The sequence below is a fragment of the Vulpes vulpes genome, chromosome 13, assembly GCF_048418805.1.
Source record: "Vulpes vulpes isolate BD-2025 chromosome 13, VulVul3, whole genome shotgun sequence".
NCBI lineage: Eukaryota > Metazoa > Chordata > Mammalia > Carnivora > Canidae > Vulpes > Vulpes vulpes.
Genome location: NC_132792.1, coordinates 135,311,495 through 135,335,553, shown reverse-complemented (window position 1 = coordinate 135,335,553; position 24,059 = coordinate 135,311,495). Strand labels below are relative to the sequence as shown.

Genomic DNA, 24,059 nt, shown 5'->3' with positions numbered 1-24,059 from the left:
CACAGAACCCGTCTCTCCTCATCTCCTTCCCTACTCCCGTCTCTGTCTCCCAGTGAACCCAGTGAACAGTTAGCATACTCACAAGACGTCCATCAGGTTTGACATCAGGTTTAATTCCATTCCCAAAACACAATCATTCCTGTACACTAACAATACTTAAAAGTTGTTTAACTCTCTACTTCTAACATGTTATTCACTCTCAAACATCCAGAAGACTCAATGTTTCAAGTAAGGATTTAGTTAAAATTTGACCACTACATACACTCTGCCCTAGAACCCTTCCTCTTCTCATCTCCATCAACCTACTGGAAATTACAAGCATCTGTAATGCTTAGATGGATTTTAACAATCTCACTTCCTCTAGTTTTCAGAATAGACTTTCTACGAATCTAAACACAAAGTGTACACAACGTATTTCTTTACTAACTACTTTTGTCATACTCTGGCATTAGGTAAAATTTCTAATGACAGCAACATATACTGGGTCAAAAAAGTACTTTATCTCAGATAGCTTAAGCAGAAGTTGAGATAATGTGCCTTGGAAAAATGCCTTAAAGTTACTCAGAAAGAAGAATAATGATGAAGATACTGATGTTGAAGACTACTGAGTCTGAATGAAGTTGGCTTCTGAATATAAGAGGGGGCAAAAGCCCCATTTCTAAGTTATTTTGTGTGATATATTTAGAATGATATATTTAGATTTAGTGTAAATATATTTAGAATGATATATTTAGATTTAGTGTAAATCTTGGGACCCCTGGGTGGCACAGCGGTTTAGCGCCTGCCTTTCGCCCAGGGCGCGATCCGGAGCCCCGGGATCAAGTCCCACGTCGGGCTCCCGGTGCATGGAGCCTGCTTCTCCCTCTGCCTGTGTCTCTGCATCTCTCTCTCTGTGTGACTATCATAGATAAATAAAGATTAATTTAAAAAAAAAAAAAGATTTAGTGTAAATCTTTAAACTAATGAAGAAAATATTTTAAGTGCATTCAACTATTTTACCCACATTCATCAAGGTTTCAAGTTGACCAAACTTGGAACTTCTCATTGGGAAAAGGAAGGATTACCCCATATACAAGCATAGCACAAGCCTCTGCAATAGAGACGTAATATACCATTTAATCATAAAACTCCAAAATTTTTCAATGATGATGATTAAGAGTTAAATTACTCAACACCTAATACTTCTTTGCCTGTGTTACCTTACAGACTTATTTAATGATAAGCTGCCTTTTGTTGTGTCAGAAAGAGAGTTCTTAAGGACATAGGGTGTGAAGGGACTCCCAAGGCAAATTCTGGACAGTTTGGACACTGAAATAATTAATTTCTGTAGTGAACTATAAATTATTGTAGTGGGAAGAAGAAAAATTCAGGAGTCTATACCAATAATAAGTAGATCAATAAGCAAAAGAGAAGGGAAATCTTTGATTTACCTCAGAATGCCAAAGGCTAACTGCCAAGTCTAGAGAAAACAGAGGAGATAGAAAACTGTAATTTTGTATTCCTCATAGTAAAGATTGGATCAGACAAGAATAAGAATTATGAATGGATGTTAACTCAAGAAGAAAATTTTGATGAGAAACAAGATATTTGCATGTATCTCCCCCACAAACTGCTTACCAGTTGCAAAGGAGGGGGAAAAAAAGGAATTACAGTGAAAAAATCAGACATTTTGACAATCAAATTTTGGCAATCAAAATTAACATCACCAGTGAGGGACAGATGGATATCAGGTACCTCCAAATGTGATGCACTGTAAAGGAAACATCACCTATGCAGCAATAAATAACCTGATCTAATCAGATAGTATTAGATAAACCCGAAATTAGCAATGCTATATTAAAAAGAGAAAAAATAGGTGTATTCTTCAAAAATGTTCATGTCATAAGAGACATAGAAAGGCTGTGGAAATGTTCCCAGATTAAAGAAAGCCAAAGACATATGTCAACTAAATGCAATATCTGACCCTGGTCGGAATCCTGACATGGAGAGGAAAAAGATGCTACTGAGTTAACAGATAAAATTAGAGACAAATGGTAGGTTAGACAAAAAGTATCACATGAATGCTAAATTTACAGAAGTTGCTACATATAATGTGGTTATATAAGATATATCCCTACTCTCATTTTTGGAAAATACACATTTTTATTTTAGATTTTATTTATCTGAGAGAGAGAGAAAATGTGCATGTGCAAATGCATGCATGAGCAGGGGGAGCGGCAGAGGGAGAGGGAAAGCAGACTCCCCACTGAGCAGGGAGGACAACACAGGGCTGGATCCCAAGACCCCAGATTCATGACCTGAGCCAAAGGCAGAACTTAACTAAGCCATCCAGACTCATCCAGAAACACACATTTCTTAAGAAAATATATAGGAATAAAAGGCCATGGTGTATGTAACTTAATCGAATTGCTCAGAAAAACAATTATGTGAGTGTATGCAGGTAATTAAGTAGGTAGGTAGAGAAAGATTGAGAGACTGAGGAAGTGGGTGCAAAGCAAGTGGGGTAAAATGTTCCCAAAAGGGGATTCTAAATAGAGTACACAGGTGTTCTCTGTACAAATTCTTAAGTATGAAACTGTAAACTTCCAAATAAAAAGATTCAAACATTGCTATACCTACTGCTAACAAAAACAAAAATTCTCATCATTATTTTATAATAATATATTCAAAAATCAAAAACACTTTTAATTTTCAGTTGTTTTTCATGAATTTTATGATTCAATTATTTTTATACCACTAGGAAAGAAAAAAAGATGACAACTATAGGACAGAATTATATAGCAGAATTTTTCCTGTTATCTGAATAACCCAAGGACAGAAACAAAGCAAAGCTAAATTTCTGACATTCTAAGGAACATTCTAAAGAGATAATTGGAGGCCAGAAACCTTCTCCTAGACTTATAAGGGACAGAGGTAGCCATGATGCCATCAGCCAGCACCTCAACTGGCCCCCACCTTAATCCTAGTCTACAGAATTGGTGGGGGCGAGGGGGGATGTAGTGGTCATAGTCTACAGCAGTCTTCATGAAGAGGCTTTTCTTTCTCTTATGATTATCACCAATTGCTCCCACTTCTTAAAGCCAAGTGAATAGTCATTTGTTTTTATTTCTGGCTTTTTGCCACCATAAAAAGGGCCGTAATAAATAACCTTAAAAACATGTTCCTACACAGTGGTACTTTTATTTTCAACAGGACAGACTGCCCTGAATGGGACTGATACAACCAATTACAGGTGGATTTTTAAATTTTATAGATGTTGCCAGATTATTTTTCAAAAAGGATGTACACACACTTTAACCATTTCCCCAAATCCCTAAAAATAACATCTACGTGTTATTTTTGCTACTCTGATATTTTACTGCTACCTTAATTATATTTCCCTGTCTATTCGTGAATCAGGACATCTTTACACATATATGTTTGTTAGCCATGTAAAGAGATTTCCTGTATTTGTCGATTCATACTCTTGGTTGTTTTCCTCTTTTTTTCTGCAAATTGTTAAGAAATTTATGTATATTATAGTTATTAACCTTTCATCTATCATTTACAGCACAAATACTTTTTCTAGAATTATCATTTGTTATTTTTTGTTTTCAGTATCTTTTGTCCTACAAGATTTTTGGTTTTATATGACCAAATATTACCATAAATACATAAATGCACACACATGTATGTGCATATATGTGTATGTGTGCTTATATATTTAAAAGATATGTATCTATCTATTTTAAGCCCCTGAGATCCCAGTAACTAAATGTACTTTTTAATGATCAAAGATGATTGAGAATTTAAGGTATTTGTCCTACACATGAATAAGGGACAGCAAAAGAATAAGGGACATAACTAAACAGGGGTGAAGCTGTTATTACTGCGGGGGGGATTCATATTTATTTCCCTATCAATTGAGATTTTTTCATGAACCAGTTATATCTAACTTATTTAAAGTGGATAGAGCATTATGATTCTCATTTTCATTTTTAAATGGAGAAACAAGTATGGTGAAAAGCCACAGTGATTAATACACAGAGATTCAATAGCATAGCTCTTGAAACACAATAGCAATGTCAATATGAGTTTTTGGTAGCATGTAGGAGCAAACTGCTTACCTTTCAATAGCTAATTCTTTGTTAGAAAGTTGCTGCACTGTAATCACAACCTTCTTCTCTATTCCTTGTTTTAATTTGAAATAAAATTTATCTCTATCCTTAGGCACAGGACTGAAATATGCAAAAACAACAGAAATTATCAGTACAATAACACAATGAAATAATCTACTCCAAGGTTAGAATCTACTCTGAAGTTCAAAGGAGACAACATCCTTATTCTTAAGATGCTCTAAACTGTCATCTTGCCAGAGCAGCTTACTACAAATTTTATAGTCAGCAAATCAGTCATTAATTTTTAAATTGGATTTATAGGAGCCTTATACTTTATCTCTAACAAAGGTTAAAACCAAGAATCTTTAAATGATATAATTTCAATTTTAGATTTTAAATTTAACAAATTTAAGAATGTCACTTATTTAGTTACTTTGTAAGGCTCACTTCTGATTTAGCAGGTTGTATGGTCTTAAGAGATGTTAACATGCTGAAACTCAAGGCAAAACAAAGTTTTCAGAGCTGACTTTTAAACATCTACTGTTTAAGATAACTGTAACATACTCAAGTAAACATAAATAAAAGATGGACAAAGAGATATGGATCAGGGACAATTTCAATTCTAGCCTAGGCCAGATTGACTATTCTTAAGAATTCATTAAGACAATAAATGTCTAAAATATAGGTTGTCTTATCTGAAAAGAAAAAATACCTTGAAGAACTTATCTAAGACCCAACGTCTATATCCACACACACACACAAAAAAACCTCGACAAAATATATATCTAACAGTTACTGCTAGAATTAAAGGCCATAAGTGATCATTAAAGAGCATAACTGTGCCCTATAATCTATTTGTGAACAAAGAAACACATTCTAAATATATAAGAGGAAAATGAATAAATGATGATCAAACCACCCAACATGCTATTTGTAATTAAAAATGATTTTGAGGGCAGCCCTGGTGGTGCAGCGGTTTAGCGCCACCTGCAGCCAAGGGCGTGATCCTGGAGACCCTGGATTGAGTCTCATGTCAGGCTCTCTGCATGGAGCCTGCTTCTCCCTCTGCCTGTGTCTCTGCCTCTCTCTCTCTCTCTCTCTCTCTCTCTGCATCTCTATAAATAAATAAAATCTTTTAAAAAATGATTTTGATTAAGAACATTTTAATGGAAAAGTTCTTATATATTAAAGTTAAAAGAAAAAATTATGTATATACAAGTATATAAAAATACCCCTTAGAAATAAACAAAGGGGGATGCCTGGATGGCTAAGTGGTTGAGTATCTGCCTTTGGCTCAGGGCATGATCCCAGAGTCCTGGGATCAAGTCCCACATCAGGCTCCCCAGAGGCAGCCTGTCTCTCTCTCCTTCTCTCATGAATAAATAAAATCTTAAAAAATGATAAATAAACTTGGGACGCCTGGGTGGCTCAGCAGTTGATAATCTGCCCTCGGCTCAGGGCATGACCATGGAGTTCCAGAATGGGGTCCCACTCAGGCTCCCTGCATGGAGCCTGCTCCTCCCTCTGCCTGTGTCTCTGCCTCTTTCTGTATCTCTCATGAATAAATGCGTAAAAATCGTTAAAAAAAGAAAAGAAATAAACAAAGGGAAAAAATCAAATATTAAAAATGATTGTGAATGACAAAACTCTACCTTTTCTGTTTTTATTATTTTACATTTTCCTATATTATTCTAGTAATACTAAGAAAATCATTTACACAAAATATCTGAAAGCATGAGAATAATGAAATATATTCATTCATCTGCCAACTATTTCTTTACCATTTTAAAGCTGTATACCAACATTGTATAGCTTCTGGAAGTGTTATATTAACCAACATTATATTTCAGCATAATACCAATTTTTATTATTCACAAATAACCTCACCTAAAGTTTCCTTTTCCATCATCTTCTTTTACCTCCAAGGAGACACTGAAGGTAAACACGTCACTGTCAGGGGTAGGAATAACTGAGTCTTTAACATCAGACACTTGCCTGGAAGAACGTTTGAATGCTGTACAGAAACTATATAAAATTCTGCTTACCTAAAAGAATAAAAATGGAAATACCATTAGGCAAAGGTTTTAACTGCATTTTGATTCTCTCTCTCCTAATTATTGACCCTAACCTTCTATGGTCACAATTTACTTTGGCAAATATAGACTAAGCATACATTTATATATTTATGTTTACACATATAATGGCATTTCATATATATTGTTGGCCTTTATATAAGCTTATATTTATGTATTTGTTTATCTATTATACACAATATGTAACATTTTATATACAGTTTCCTTCTTTCAACTCTAGCATTTAAACATGTCAATAAAGATGTTTAACTAATTGAAGTTCACAAAAAAGCTATATTTATTTATAGATGTCTAGGCCTTCAAATATACCATATTGCAATGAATGAATCCTAAGATTACTATCAGAATGGTGCTGGCATCTAAAACTTCCCAAAAGTCACAAACAAACAAGGTGTTAGCCTAAGTCCTCAGTTTCTCTTTTCACTTTCCTCAGTTTCAGAAGGCTAGAAGGCTAGAATAATTAAAAAAAATAGTTTTAGCAATAAGCTAATATGGTAACATGGTTTAAAGAGATTGGAGTGTTGTTATTTAATGTTGCTGTGGTAAATGGTTGCAGGATTCCCTGCAGGATTCCCAGCTTCAATAAAATAAATAGAAATGACCGATTTATTAGTGTTAAGCCACCCTGGTGACTTAAATATATAAAAATATTTAAAATATATATGTATATATATATCAATGGTATACTCTTTCCCTAAAGAGGAGAAGTACTCTAAAGAAGTACTAAAAGCAGTATCACACCATCTCAAAATTCTAAGCTCGAAGCATAAAAGAACTTCCAAATTTCTCATGCCACCCATGGGTTAAACAATGAAACCAAGATGAAATAAGAGTTTAACAAATGTCATAACCTCACATTGGGAGATTACAAAAGACTTCTCTAAATATGAACAAATCCTTCCCTTTAGATAATGTGAATTCAAATTACTCATCAAATTATTTTAGTTGAAGACAAATATTTTATTATCTGACTGAAATGACCAGTTTCATCAAGAGAATTTCTTAGAGCATAGGGTCTTTTCTCATTTCCAAATATTCTTTTTCTCCTATACAGTCCATTGCATTCAAAAATAAGTGGTCCTTAAACTTCCAACAGCCACAATTACATCTATTAATCAATGATTACTCTAAACCACCTTTCCATTGCCAATTTATCTTTAGCTGACTTATACTTTTAACTGTGTAAGACTGCTGCCTGCCAGCCTGAAATTCACGTCCAGTAGTAGTATCATTTGTACCACAGTGCTTGTAAAATTTTTTAAATATTCTAATGTGTTACCTAATTATAATTTTACATAAATGAGTAAAAATGACAAAAGCAACAAAGGGCTGATATAAATAAGAACTGCAAGCCTCGGGTAGCCCTGGTGGCGAAGCGGTTTACCGCCGCCTGCAGCCCGGGGTGTGATCCTGGAGACCCGGGATCGAGTCCCACAACCTGGAGACCCGGGATCAAGTCCCACATCGGGCTCCCTGCATGGAGCCTGCTTCTCCCTCTGCCTGTGTCTCTGCCTCTCTCTCGCTCTCTCTGAATAAGTAAATAAATCTTTAAAAAAATAAAAATAAAATAAATAAAATAAAAAATAAACTTCAAAAAAAAAAAGAACTGCAAGCCTCAAATCTTACACAATTAAGATGATGAATTCACACATTCATTCAATAAATATTTTCTGAGTGCCCTCAGTATATTTAATATCATTCTAGGTGCTAGGGATACACTGCTTACATTCTAGCACATGTGAGTTGAATGTGCTTCAGGTGGGTAAAGAAGGAATCATTATGTAGGCCAAAAGCAGAAATATAGCCTCGGATGGATATTTATATGATTTAGCTCAGTAATTTAAGTGTCAGAGAAGAAAACAGAAGCAAAGAACAAACTAAAAACAAGTCACTGAAGAGTATGACTCAAGGTTAAGTTTATTTAAATAGGAACTTTAAACTACTTTTAGTTGAGTACTCCCCACTTCCTAACCTCAAATAAAATGTGAAGTCTATTGTTTACATTTTAGACATTGGCCTTCAGCTCATTTAAGAAAATATTATATGTAAATATAGGGAAATAAACCTCAACCATATTTATTTTTTTCTCCTCTCCCATATCTTCTTCTAACTATTTCATTTTTTTTGTAGGAGTTATCAGCAAGTCTGTCACACCAGACCACACCAAAAAAGTCAAAGAACTTGATAAATTCTAAAGTAGATGGCGAGGCTCAAGAATTTCTCTTTAAAAAGGTTTTTAAGTATATGGGGCTGAGCCAGAGTAGTAGAGAATGTTAGGGGGAAAATCAGATTACACTTTTCTCTTTTTGGAGGTAGGACACAACAGTTTATTAATAGCAATCAAACTGCATTTAATCCTGACCATGTCCTACAAGTTGCTACTTCCAACAACAAGGTTAAAATCATTTGTGAATTCTAGAGTTTAAGAATAGCTGGAATGGTGATCCAAGGATTGGTAAGGTACAGTATCTTCAGGAACAATGATCAGCAATGTCTATAGTTATTGAAACAAATTGGGTAACCAATTACACAATGAAAAGAATATTCAAAATATACACCATAGTAAACATTTCTATACATGCCACACTATTAAACATACACATACACACACACAAATAATCTAGAATAGGCATAAGTTTTTGAAAAAGGAGAAGCTTCACTGGCCAATAACATGGTATAATTTTTCCCCAGAAAGCTATATCTATAGAAAGTACTAGTTAAACACAGAAGTAACTGTTAGGGTTGTTGATTCTGAAGGCAGGGTGTGGGAGAGCACATGGAGACATATGGAAAGGACATATACCAAAATCTTAACTCTAGTGGAATTTTGGGTAACTTCTCTTTCTTCTTTCAGTATTTCCCACATTCTCAAATACATATTACACGTAAATACTCCAAAACAATGCCATTAAGCAAAAAGGTATTTATTTAAATGACATAGCCGATTTTTCCAAGATAAGGCCTTTTCATTAATATTGGTGAAAGATAACTGACTCTTTTAAAAATACCATATGTTAAGAAAACGTTCACCCAAGAAATATAGAAAAATTCTATAAAAGGCACCCTGAAAAGAGGTGTTAATTTTTTAGCAAATTATTCAAATATTACTCAATGAAAGGAGCTTAAAAAAAAAAAAAAGAGGCATATCATACAAGAAACTTTTTTTTTTAAGATTTATTTATTTGAGAGAGACCATGGGGGAAGGGGGGTGTAGAGCAAGAAAAACTCAAGCAGACTCCCTGTTGAGTGCAGAGCTCCACACAAGGCTCAAGGCTAAGACCCTGAGATCATGTTAAAACATACAAACAACAAACATCAACTCTGTTTTGAGGAAACTGGTTACAGTGAATTAATAAATTCTAAAACAGAGTCAACTAAGCCTTTTAAAAATATCTTTACAGTTTTGTACAATGTATCCATAAAGATGCAACAATGGTATGATTCTCACTGGCTTTTTTCACTATGCTTTCTGATATTTTGTTTTGTCTTCAATTCTTCAGCAGAAACACAGTACATCACTTTCCCTGAACAAAATAATTGGCATCAAGATACCTCAGGTTGGATTCCCTAACTCTTGCCATAGGTAATCAAGATCCACACCCAACAGAGTCCTACAGATGAATCTCCAGGATCTACCAAGTCAAATGTATTGTGGAAATACCTAAAGCCTTATGCCACAGGTTCCACAGAGCTATGATCTTCACTGGCTTCCCCCTAACACTACTGGTGCATGCTGCTTTTGGGATTTTATGGTAAAATAAGAGAATCACAGTGATAGTTGGTTATGGCAGCCATGCTGCAACTCCTGCTTGAGAAGACAAGATATCTTCTTGCTTTTAACTGACAAACTTCTTCAGATCTCATCCAGGGACTCTGCAAAAAATGGGAAAAAAATAAGTTAGTGACATTGCTGCATAATAAGTATTTAGGCAATTAAGAATGTCTGTCACTTTCCTGAACTATCTTTGCCAATTGTTTGTGTCCATCAAGAGGGACCCAAAAACTAAGGACTAAAGTTGTGCCTTCACCACAAAACAAGAAACCTAGGAACCAGATAACAAGACAACCAGTAAATGCTATTAAAGACTTCAGGGATCCCTGGGTGGCGCAGCGGTTTAGCGCCTGCCTTTGGCCCAGGGTGCGATCCTGGAGACCGGGGATCGAATCCCACATCGGGCTCCCGGTACATGGAGCCTGCTTCTCCCTCTGCCTGTGTCTCTGCCTCTCTCTCTCTCTCTCTCTCTGTGACTATCATAAATAAATAAAAAAATTAAAAAAAAAATAAAGACTTCAGAGTAATTAAAAGGAGTAATTATTTTTTGAGGGGAAAGAGGAAGGTGTTGGATATCTTCTGTATAAGTCATGGGTAAAAACCAAAGGTGGCTGGAATGTAAACTATATGAACGATAAATACTTTTATAAAACATAATGAAAACAAAATCCACATTTGCTTTTTATAATATTTAAGCAACAGGAAAATTATTACTGAAAATTATATGGGTATTCAGAGACGTCCATTTGAAACGCTCTATTGTCTATTCTCTTAGCTTTGGGATAAACAAAGGGTAACCATACAATTTATCAGCCAAACCAGAACCCTTCTGAGAATAAGAAGGAGTGCTACTAATAATATACCTGGACAATATACATAAACTAGAACTGCCCCAGGCAGAGGAGATCACTAATCAAAATAAATATTATCTATATCATGGAGATTTTATGAATGTCAAGGAAATGTTTAGCATTATAAATGTGCCTGGCATTTATACTGTATTATATTTTCATTTAGAAATGTCTCTCATAATAAAGTTTAATGACAAATGTCATGTATTTCTCCTTCAAATAATGAATTTTGCCACCAATACCCCATAATGGAACATTTTTTAAAATATACTCTAAGAAAAAGAAAATTAAATAATACATGGGCATCACTTTCTCATAACCTGCAATGTACCAAATATCCTCTCTAGAAATACAATTAATACTATTTAATACCATATCTCTAGAAATACAATTAATACTATTTAATACCATATCTCTAGAAATACAATTAATACTATTTAATACCATATCCGAAATGGTCAGGCTAAGAATTCTCCCGCAGCTTTGTTCACTGCTTACCCACTGTTACAGCTCTCAAAAATGATATGCAGTTACCCCACCCGTAAATAAGAGAATGCTATAATTCAAAAAGAGAGTTTCATACCATCGCAATTATGAAAAATGCTTGCAAGCCAGGTCCCTTTCAATTTCCTTCTGCAGCAGCGTTTCTACCTCTCCAAGCAGCAGGTTCTTCAAGTCTTCAAACTTCATTTCCTTGCTGTTAAGCACCAATTACCCACAAACCACAAGTGTGTTAAATACTGCCAACATGAAATGCCAGGACTCTACCCTCTGCTTTCTCACTTCTGTAGTGAAGTTGTAAGGATCAGAAATGGACCCCTTCATTCACAAACACACACATATTCTTTCAACATATTTATATTCACTGTCTCCTAGTGCCAGGCACTTATACTCATTCACTCTCCCATCACACCTTTGACCAGGCAGACAGTATATACATAAATATGGAAATGTTGGTATGAAATAGATTCACAAGTATTTTTAAAAAACAAAAACAAACCTGAACTTCTTATACAGGCACTGGTCCTCGCTCCTATGGCTACAATCTAAATTATGTGTCCATCCATGTTCATTTTAGTATAAATAAAGTAAGTCACCAGGGCATAAGAACTGACATATCCCTCATGCTTAGTATCAAACACACAGAAATACATATTTCTGTGAGTTCCCATGTTGTGGCCAGAAATAAACTCTTAGAAGTCCTAATAATACAACGGTTTATTTATGTTTCATGGTAAACAGAAAATAAGATAGCTGCTTTTAGCATTTCCTAATGACAAATTTATATTTCCAAAAGCAAAAAGCCCTGAGATTTGCCCACCCCAGATATTTATTAATGCCTTTAAAATGTTTGTAAGCACTAACGTTCTAAAAGTACAACCTAATTACACTTGAAACTAATATGATGCTGCATGTTAACTATATTGGATTTTTTTAAGTTTTTGTATTTATTTAGTTTCTACACCCACCATGGGCTTAAACCTACAACCCAGAGATCAAGAGCTGTACACTCTATGGACTGAGCTAGCCAGGTGCCCTAATTATACTGGGATTTTTTTTTTTAAGTGCAACCTATTTTTAATTTGGAGAGAATCCAACAACTACAGAGAAGAAGGCAATTTCTCCATGTAACTGACAATTTCTCCATGTATTCTGAACTACTTCTCCAGTCTCAGAATAAACCACCAGTTAATAATTACTAAGAGGAACTTAACGAGCATTTTCAAAGAATTACAAGTTGATACCTCTGTTATAGGTGAGATCTGTATTTTTAATTAGGCCAGTTCCATAAAGCAAAAGTCATCCTCCAAGTGAATGAACATAACAAATAATCAGTGAAAACCACAGAGATGTATGAAACAATCTTAGTTCAACATCTAAATGAAAGCAATACGTAGCGATCAGTCCAGCAGAAAAACACGTTTTGTTATAGATGCTTTTTTAAAAGTCACATGGACCAATCAACTTGGTTAAAATAACAAAAGCAGCCCTTCTAAGCCTGAGCAAGTACCACCATGGTAGGTGAGGAGGAGAGCTCATCCAGGAGGATTTTTCTGTTACATCTGTTAAGCTGAGACTGTCCTACCTATGATACCACTTTAATACACAGTTACCAGACTTAGCTTTCCACATTTAGTTCTATGCCATTACAAAATATTAACTTTCTCTTTAGAAATTTCCAAATTTATGTAATAGAAGATATGATGATACATACTAATTTATAGGACAGTGAGACTAGGGTTCAAAAATATTACCCTAGTTCATCTTGATAGCAAATTGCTATAGTATATTATACTTACAGCCTCTTTAATTTCACAGGAGAAAACATGTATCTGAAATTCTTCTGAACCATGGGAACTCTCTGTAAATGCAAAGCAATTGCTCTCTGTTGTCCCATCATGTCCACGTGCACAGAATAACACCTTATAGATCGGAAAAGAAGCTAACTCCACATTGTTGGATTGGTCTATAATTCTACAGAACAGTGATGAAAAATAAGATAAAATATTAACTATCAAAGAACAAAAACAGTTTTACTATACTAATGACATATAAACATAATTATCTTAAAAATCACAAAAATAAACTAGTTATAAGAATGTATTAAAATAATCATACTGATACGGCAGTCGAAAAAAAAACAGAATTCAATCTTAACTGAAGAACATAAAAAAATAATCATACTGTGCTAAATTTGTGTACATATGAATATGTATAATGTATATACATATATACATATTTATACACACACACAAGTTCTTCTTTTAACAATTACTTAATTTTTGTATCTCCTATGATGCAATTAATTTATTCCCAAAGCAAAATATATAGATCGCCTGGTAAAAGCTTTGTCACCCATCCCAAATTGCTACCCTTTTTCTACTACGGCAAAAGGAATGCTAGTACAGAATAGCAAATACTATCCCTGGAGAGTTCATTTCTATTTACAACAGCACCTGTAAGTTTACCTAAGACCTAGGCCACTGTTCGACCAAGACCTCTCTTACCCAAAAGCAAAAACGGTCAGAGTGGTTCCAAAGTTGAACTTAATAACAGAGTTTTAAGAAGTAAAAGGAGTCTGTGGAATTTCAGAGCATATATTTCTCTGACTTTCCCTATGTAAATCCTAAACCCTAGATTGACCTAAAATCTCAAGACCACATCAGGATCTCTCTATGAAACTAAGAGGTACCCAGTAGAAATAGAGAAGCAAATAAAAACACTAAGTCTTTGTCAAGGTGTGTTTGGCACTTTGACACTAAAAAGGTAACTTTAAAAGGCGTCTTGACATTTTGTAAGAAATATCACACAAATACTATATCTATAAAACCCTTTACTGAAAAATTCAAAGCATTTTTACCAAAACTTATAGGTTTATATAGCTATTATTTTAGTACTCAAAACTAAACTAACATTTTTTTCACATTCTAACCTTAGAGAATAGGCATTTCAGAGTTTGAAAAAAGACTAAATTGGGCTTCAGGGAATTTTATAGGTTCAGGATACATTTAACCTAATTTCTAAGACTTGGTTCATTCTATTTGTTCATTCAGCAAGCACTTACTGAAAACCTGCTATGGACCAGATACTACTCTCAACACTGAAGCTACAGCACAGAAAAATACAAATACTCTGCTCCCATGGAGCTTATATTCTAGTGAAGAAGTCAGACAATAAACCAATAAGCAAATAAATATATAACACCAAGTCAAAGAAAGTGCTGTGAAGAAAAAAAAAGGCCCAATAACAGGGAAAAGAAAAACAGTTATATGATCCGATCAAAAAAGGTTTCTTTTGATAAAATGTTTGAGGTGAAACTGTAAAGAAATAACAAAGCCACTGCGAATCCAAGGAAAATTTGTTCAGGCAAAAGAAAGAATATGCAAAGGTCCTGAGGTAGGAATAATGATGGTGTTTGAGAAAGTACAAAGAAGCTACTAAGACTGAAATGCCATAGTGAGAGAGGAGATCAAGAGAAAAGAGAAGGGTAAAAAATCAGGTCAAGGCAGTAGTTTATCACTGGCCAGACATAGTAAGAATTTTTTAATATAATCACAAGTGTGACTAGAGGCCACTGAGAGTAGGAGAACATGATCTGATTCAAAGAAACTCAAGGTCCAGATGACAGTCAATGTTATTCCTAATTAAGCATAAGAGAAAAAGCCATTTTGCTTCTTCCCTGTCTGATGTTAAAACGTATATCTTTGACTCGCTCTAGTTTTTTTTTGAACCACAGTTATATAACAAGGGGGAGGCAGGTTTTTATGTTCCTTCTGAACAAAGAAACACAAATTATAGGTACGCTTAAAGTTCTATTTCCATTTATAATATTCTAAGCATAATTCTGTAAAAGCCTCTAATAGATAAACACCACGGTCTAAACCTAAACATGTTTACTTTTCATGTCTAGAGAGTAAAAGTGAATTCACAATAAGTCCTGTGCCTGATTTATGATATAACATCATCACCAACATGCAAAAAATTTTCATAAATGTCTAGGTGAAATAAAAAAAAGATTAGAGCTTACCTCACAGAACCTTCTGGAACATTAGGTACATACAGCGTAACAGGAAAGGGGTGATGACTGGAAGATTTCATAGTTGCCATTGCCCGTAAAGCCTCCACTTCATTACGTGGGGAAGAAACCTTCATACATCCTAAGTAGGTCAGTTTGTTAAATAAAACACTATCTTCCTCAGGTAATCCACTTGGAGAAGATGGTCTGGGTGTAGAAATTTCTGAAGAAAAACACACACACCCACTCAAAAGCTAATGGAAAATGTCACAGTATTATTTCACCTACTGCCCAAAAACAAATGAAAAACTGCAAACAAAATTTAGGTCTGTGTTTTCAATTCTTTTGATGTTATGCTACATCTTAATTCAGAGTTCTGGAATTCTGTACTCTCAAAGCCTCTCAAAGTATTATCCTACTTAGCTATGACTTCTTTAAAGGAAAAGAAAAAATTTTAAGTTTTTATTTTAAAGAATCAAAGATACAGAGTACAAACAATGTAGAATAGAAAGAAAAAAACTACACTAAAGGCAGGGTGAAGCAGCCTAAAAATAATGAAGATTAAATAAAACTACTGTGGAAGGAGCCTCGATGTCCATCGAAAGATGAATGGTAAAGAAGATGTGGTTTATGTATACAATGGAATATTACTCAGCCATTAGAAATGACAAATACCCACCATTTGCTTCAACGTGGATGGAACTGGAGGGTATTATGCTGAGTGAAATAAGTCAATCAGAGGACAAACATTATACGGTCTCATTTGGGGAATATAAATAATAGTGGAAGGGAATAGAGGGGAAGGGAGAAGAAATGGGTAGGAAATATCAGAAAGGGAGACAGAACAAGGAAGATTCCTAACTCTGGGAAACGAACTACGAGTGGTGGAAAGGGAGGAGGGCGGGGGGTGGGGGTGACTGGGTGGCGGGCACTGAGGGGGCCACTTGACTGGATGAGCACTGGGTATTATTCTGTATGTTAGCAAATTGCACACTAATAAAAAAATTTATTATAAAAAATAAAAAATAAAAATTGATATCGAATAAATAAATAAACAAACAAACCAAAATAAGTTACAGTTTGCCTTGGCTATAAAGAACCTGCATAGCACCAAATTTATTAAGGAGCCTAATTTCTCAAGAGAAAGTAAACAATGTTAAGATATAACATCTCAAACCAATAACAACAAAAGCAAACCCTTTTTTGGCTCCTTTCTGGCTTGCTGACTTCTATGAACTATGTAAGTATTTCAGAGATCCTATGATTGCTTCCTATGGTCCTATGATTGGTTCCTCCAATTCTCCTCTCCTTGTTACTGAGTTTCTTTAAAAATATTAAATACATACATACATACATACATACACATACATAAACAAACAAACAAACTTGTTCACTTTAATTCTAAAACAGCAAAGGTCCAACTGTGGTTAGAGTATCTTTCTGCATATATCAGATACTATTAAACTCTCCTTTTGCCAACTCTCTCCATCCCCACCTGAAATCCACATTGAGCTAGCCTCTTCCCACTACCCATATCCATACTGCACAAAATAAAACATGCCTGTCTCACCCAAACTAGATCCTTGGACCAGGCTCAAATCCTCATTACCAGGATTCCACTTACAGAATATCAGTAAATAATTCACAAGTCATTCCTAGCTCCCAAACACTATACTATAACATGCAACCTCACCACCTACTTTCTTCTACTAAGAAACTAAAGCCCAGGGCACCTGGGTGGCTCAGTCAGTTAAGCATCGGCCTTCCACTCAGGTCATGATCTCAGGGTCCTGGGATGGAGTCCCACATCCAGCTCTCTGCTCAGTGGGGAGTCTGCTTCTCCCTCTCTCCCTCTCTCTCTCTCTCAAATAAATAAATAGAAATCTTTAAAAAACAAAAACAAAAAAACTAAAGCCATTCAAAATGAATTACTTCATCTATCATGTTCTTCAAACACTGGAACATGTTTTTCCCCCTTTGAATTAGTTCAGCATGCTATATTTCAAAAGGGATAAATAAAATCCATGTTAAGGCTGAAAGCTAACATGCTTAGACTTATTATTATATGCATTTTTTGTTAACTTAGCAAGCACTTACACAACAGTTATTTGCAAGATCCTATGATTAAACCATGTTTCAGTAGCTTATGAGCATGACAGATTAAGTAGTTCAAGTGGTCTTACTTATATGTAGTTGGAGTCTTACCAAAAAAATAACAGATAAAAGGGACAAAAAGGCTTTTTGAAAAAATATTTCACTACTCTATGCAACTCACAGATTTGTGCAACTCTGTACATCCCAAATAGAAAAACAGTACAGAAATTGATCCCAAAAGACAAATGACAAAAGAAGCAGACAAAACTTTCAAAATAACTATCATAAATATTGAGAATTTAAAGAAAAGTATCTAATAAAACAAAGAAAAAAATGAAAGAGGACCCAAAGAAATTCTAGAGTTAAAAAATGCAAGATGTGAAATCAAATACTCCTTAGGTGGCTATAACAGCAGATTCTAAATTGCAGAAGAAAAGAAGAACGTAAAAAAAGTTCCTTGGGATGAAGGAAAACGATACTAGAGGAAAACTGAAGAGTACCAGAAGTTCTAATTACAAGGGTAAGACTTTCTCCTCGCTTTTCATTTCTTTAAAATACAACAGATTTTTTATAGTGAAAAACTAGTATTGTGTAGAATTTGTAACATGTAAAAGCAAAATAAATGACAACAGAAGCATAAAGTCTGCAATAAAATAAAAGAAAGATCCTCAAAGTATACATGAAGTGCTATATTATTATTAAAACACAGACTTGTTAAAGACTTGGGTCACAGGGTCGCCTGGGTGGCTCAGTGGTTGAGCATCTACCTTCGGCTCAGGGCATGATCCTGGGGTCCTGGGATGGAGTCCTACATCAGACACCCAGCAGGGAACCCGCTTCTCCCTCTGTTTATATCTCTGCCTCTCTCTGTGTGTCTCTCATGAATAAATAAATAAAATCTTAAAAAAAAAAGTCATAAGACTCAGAGCAAGAACTAAAACATTATACATTTTAGATATGACTGTATACAATTATAATACAGTAATATACCAGTAATGGGTATAAACTGTAATATTAAAAAATATTCAATCCAAAGTAAGGCAGGAAAAGTGGGGAAAGACACAAAAAACAAAAGAGACAAAGAGTAAATGAACAGTAAGAAAGCAGGTACACTTATATCCAAACTTGTAAAAAATTATACTAAATGTAAATGGTCAAAGACACTGGTCACCAGCTTTTTCTATAAAGGATCATATTAATAAATATTTTAGGCTTTGTGAACCAAGAAAAAAAGATTGGATATTATGCAGGTATTTATATAAAAAGAGAAATGGCCTCCCACAACTTTTTTTTAACAAAACTCAAAATTTAATTTATGGACACTTTGAATTTGAATTTCATATAAATTTCATGTGCACAAAATATTATTCTCCTTTGACTTGTTTTCAACCCTTTAAAGATGTAAAACTAATTCTTACCCTCCAAACCATACTGAAAACAAGTAATGGGTAGGGTTTGGCCCATGAGAAGTAATTTGATGACCCCTGGTCTAAACACACCAATTAAAAGTTCATCAGATTGAATAAAAAAAGAAAAGCTCAACTGTATGCTATCTACAGAAACACACTTTGAAGACCTAAATAGACTACAAATAATTTTTTTAAAATAGTAGACATATCATGCAAACACTAAAGAAAACTAGAGCAGTTACATGAATACCAGAAATATTAGACTTCAAAATAAGAAATACTAAAAAAGGAGAAAGAGACATTTCACAATAATAAAAGGGTCAAATCACCATAGAAAACTTAGTTATGCCCCCTAATACCGGAGCTTCAAAATACAGCAAAAACTGGCAGAATCAGTCAAGCTGAAGTACTAAGTCTGCTATAGCTTATCTCTCTTAACTAAAAACACTGAACAGAATATAAAAAGTACACAAAAATTTTTAAAAAGTAAACAACAATTAACATTAAAGAGACGAGTCAAAACTTGAAGAACTACCTATACAGTGTTGTTTCCCTTCCCCCCGCCCCACAATCTTTTATCCTCAGATTTGACCTAAAGCCAGTCCCAGTTGCAGAACTGTGCAAAGAACAACAAAACTGTGAAAGAAAAAAAAAAAAAAAAAAACAGAAAAAGGAGTGTCTGCAAACCACAGAGTGTTTGGGGGATTATAACTTGTTTTTGGTTTTGTTTCCTCTCTCTCTTTTCTCTCCCAGTTCTACCATAAGGCCAGCTGCAGTTATGGAGCTGCATTGCAATCAATGAGGAAAAGGGATGGGGGAGCACAGACATCTAAAACTTAAAGGAAAAAATCTGTCCAAAAGTCTAGAACTACCAAGCAAACAGGTTCACTACTATGATTCAAAAATGGAAACTTTGGAAAAATTTCTAAAAACGGAAAAAATCACTATTTTTTTTCTCTTTTCTCTTATTACTTTGCCTTAAAGTAGACTCCAGGCATGCAGGACTGCTAGACAGCACAACAAAACAAAAACTCTAAAAGAGAAATCTATCTTTCTACTTAGAAGAAGGAGGAAAATGAGCCCAAGGAACCCAGAGAGCATGAGAGAAATCCCACGGAAAGTTGAGGAGAAGAAAGTAATCCCTAATTTTGTGTATGAACTAATACAAGTTTCAGGCTCACCACCAATGCTGTATATGTGTGTAACAAACTTTTCCCACAGCAAAAGTTTTGGGAACTGAAGTGATTTTGGAACCAGAAGGAAAATAAAACTTGCAGTCTGGACATCACCAGGTAGACTGCCTGCTAAAATAAAATAAAATCAATGTTCTTCAAAGGATTTTAACTGGAAAAAGAACTTCAAAACATAAGATTTAGAAAGTCTGGAAGATAATCCACTTACTCAACAAACAAAAAATAGAAAAAGGGAACCAACTCTCAAGTGAAAGAAGAATCAACAGATACCAATCCCAAGAATATGCAGTGCAAAAATTTTCCAGAACTTTAAAATTGTAAATATATTTACAATTTTTTTAAAAATTGTAAAATTGTATAATGTATTATAACCATGCTCCATAATATAAAGGTGAATTCACCTGAAATGAATAAAAATATTGAAATCCTTGGCAGAGAAACAGAAAATGTAAAAAGAACCAAGGTAAGAAAACAGAAAAATAAAATATCTAATATTAAAAATTCAGCAGAGAAAATAAATAAATAAATAAATAAATAATAGAATAAAAATTTAAAAAAATAAAAATTCAGCAGAGTACCTCAAAAGAATGGAGAGTAAAGAGTCAGTGAACTTGAACACAGGTCAACAGAAATTACTAAAACTGAAGAACAAAGAGATAAAACTTTCAAAACAATGGAGAGAGTCTCAAGAATTGTGGAAGAATGAAAATATCTAACATTTTTGTTGTCTGAGCCCTAGGAAGAGAAGAGAAAGTGACTGATACAGAAAAATATACATATATTTCTAAGACACAATGGCTGAAAACTTCCCAAATTTGGTGAAAGATATAAATTTACAGATTCAAGAATCTCAGTCAACTCCAATAAAAATAAACTCAAGTAAAACCAAACCCATATAATCAGAAAGATAATCCGAAAGGTATCAAGAAAGAAAGAATCAGAAAGATATAATCTGAAAAGATAATTAAAGTATACAGAAAAAACCAGCATGTTACAAACAGGGAAACAATGAATGTTCAAAGAAATGGATATTTCTCCACAGAAACTATGAAAACAAGAAGACTGTAGAATAACATATTTAAAGTGCTAAAAGAAAAAAAAACTATCTAAATGCTTTTCAGGAGGACATTGCTCCACAGAAACCTTGGAGGATCTACACCTAAGTGCTTCAATGGAGATGAAGAGCCTACACCCTGCCCAACACCCATTTTAAGATGTATATATAATTATTGGGCTTGGACACAAAAGTTTATGTGATTTTATCTTCAGGTTCAACATTCCAATACTATCAAGGATGAGGATGATGATAATGAGGAAGAGGAGGATAATCATGGTATTTTATTTGGTACTTTGTGAGGCATTTTACAAAAATACTTAAAATGAATGATCTTATTTAATCCTCCATCATCCCTATACAACAGATTCTATTTTATCCCTATTTTACAGATGAGGAAACTAAGCATTAGAGAAGTTAAATAACCTGGCCAAAGTCACAGAGCCATAGATAGTGCTTGGGTTCAAACCCAGGTCTGAACGTCAAATATTATGTCTTAACCTCTATGAATGGTCTACAATAGGATGAATTAAAAGAACAATGTAGTTCTCATTCTGCATTTAATTATACAGAGTATCAGCTCTTCAAGCGAAGGAACTGTTCTATCCTCTTTTTGTTTACAGCATTTACTAATAGTGTCTAAAAGGACAGACTGCTTATATCAAATTAATTAATCACTAAATAAATGAAATATTTTTAGGACTAGATATCCTTTCAGCAACCTATCATGGGAAACGCACATCATCCTGGGCATCACCCAGAACCTATCCCAACCACAACTAAACGTATTATAACTGCATTCTTCTTGTAGACAAAACTCACTGGTAACTATCCAATTATGACTAATGGAGATCTTGAGGTAAGTAGGCAAATAGCAAAATATTTTTACCCAGGCAACAGTTTGAGACCTGGTAAAATTACACACCAATGTAAATAATTCATTTCCACCTAAATATAAATTCAGTCCTCTTCAACTCATACTTCTTTAACTCCATCACCTTTTCCTCAGCAGAAAGAGTAACAAAGAGTATAAAAAAGAAGACTCACCTTTGTATCCAATATTTTAGTATACTACAATAAACTAGCAAAGATTCCCTGTTAGAGTTGCTCCAAGTAGCCAAGATATAAGATCATTAAATGACAAATTGAACAAGTTATCATGATGTTTAAACAAAAGCTTTCATCTGTCTAGTTTTATAATGAAAAACATACCTTAGATGTTTATTCTAGGCCATTTAAATCTAGATAATTTCCAGACAGTCCCTTGTCATTAAATGTGTCATTTTAAACCAGCCACAATAATTCTGTTAAGCAAAACTGTGTTGACTGCAACTAGGAAATGGCAGCTGAAACATCTTGTCTTAGTCTGTTAAGGCTGCTGTAACAAAATACCACAGACTGGGCAGTTTATAAACAGCAGACATTTACTTCTCACAGTTCTGGATGCTTGAAAGGCCAAGATCGAGGGACTGGCAGATTTGGCATCTGGTAGGAGCCCACTCTCTAGATCATAAACAGCACTTTTTCACTATATCCTCAGAAGTGGAAGGCACAAGGTAGCTTTCTGAGGTCTCTTCTATAATGGCACTACTCCCAATCATGAGGGTTGCACCTTCATGACCTAACTACTTCCCAAATGCCCTACCACCTTCTGGGTTAGGATTTCAAAATGAATTTTGAGAAGGACAAGAATATTCAGATGTTTTACTATTGAAAATAAAAACTACAAGCCATTTTAAAGGAATAATTTATTCCAACAACCCATCAGAGCTACATTAGAATATAAAAGGTATTTCCTTCTTTCAATTAATACATTAATTATATAATTATTAAAATAATTATATAAGTGTGCTATCAGTGTGCTTTGGGCTTCTTGGAAGGAGAAGAGATTTAAGAAATTCAAAAGATAAAGCACAATGAGTAATACAATCTCTCACAGTCTCTTAATCAAGAACAAAAATTAATACTTATTAAGGTTGTTGCTAATCTTGTATTTTTACTTAAAATATATATACATAACTGTTTAGCTTAAGTTCCCCTGAACTTAATTCTAGCTGCACGACTATATATTGAGACTATAAGTATTTATAGTGAGTTACCAAACCAGGGCATTTTACTGAGGACCGAACACATTACAAATATCTTCTCCTAGTCTATCAGTAAGCCATATTTATTACATAGAGTAGCTGAGAATGTGTCAGTGGGACAGAGTAAAAAAAAATAAAAATAAAAACAAAAAATTGAAATTTTTGGTGCCTATCACTAATGGTCCATTTGGAGGAAATCCCATGAGTATGATATATGAATGGGTTTTTTAATGTTAAAATGTGGTTGTCTAAAAATTTAATTAAAATGCAAATCAAAGCCAAGAAATCCATTTATTATGGTACCATTCTCATTAAGAAGATTTAAGTTTTTATGTATTAAAATATAACTAGCAGGGTATCCAGGTAGCTTAGTCAATTGAACATCTGACTCTTGGTTTCAGCTCAGGTCATGATCTCAGGGTCATGTGATAGAGCCCCAAGTCAGACTGCTCATTTAGCAGGGAGACTGCCTGAGATTCTCTCTCCCACTCTGCCCCTCCCCACACCATGCATGCACTCTTTCTAAAATAAATAAATAAATATATTTTTAAAACAGATATAACTATCTTTTTTAAAATGATGTGGCTGTTCCTACCCAATCATAAAGATATTCTCCAATATTTCCTTCTTATAGGCTTATTTGGAGTAAGTATTATAGTATTGTGTAGCACTTTGGCCTAATCTATATTTACCGTATAGCAACATTCAGAAACAGATCATTGGCTCTGAGTCAATCAGGATAATTCCATATTGTCTGTCAGTGTGATTTCAGGGTTTGAATGTAACCATCAGTTACTATCAATTCAGGTGATTACCTTGGCTACTAGAAAATGGTTCAATGTAGGGAAACTTGCAACTTTTGTTCAATAGGTAAAAAAAGAGAGCCTTTCCAC

General features: G+C 34.3%; 1 protein-coding gene across 5 annotated transcripts in view; it reads right to left on the bottom strand.

Annotated features, from left to right (window-relative positions):
• Nucleotides 1-24,059, bottom strand: part of RABGAP1L (RAB GTPase activating protein 1 like) — a 724,498-nt gene that overhangs the window by 638,307 nt on the left and 62,132 nt on the right. For all 5 annotated transcript variants that reach the window (XM_072733070.1, XM_072733072.1, XM_072733073.1 and 2 more), the window contains 4 exons: nucleotides 15,342-15,552; nucleotides 13,114-13,288; nucleotides 5,985-6,142; nucleotides 4,107-4,217 (listed from right to left, as the gene is read on the bottom strand). In XM_072733070.1, coding sequence (XP_072589171.1) covers nucleotides 4,107-4,217; nucleotides 5,985-6,142; nucleotides 13,114-13,288; nucleotides 15,342-15,552 — 655 coding nt within the window. The remainder of the gene's footprint in view (nucleotides 1-4,106; nucleotides 4,218-5,984; nucleotides 6,143-13,113; nucleotides 13,289-15,341; nucleotides 15,553-24,059) is intronic.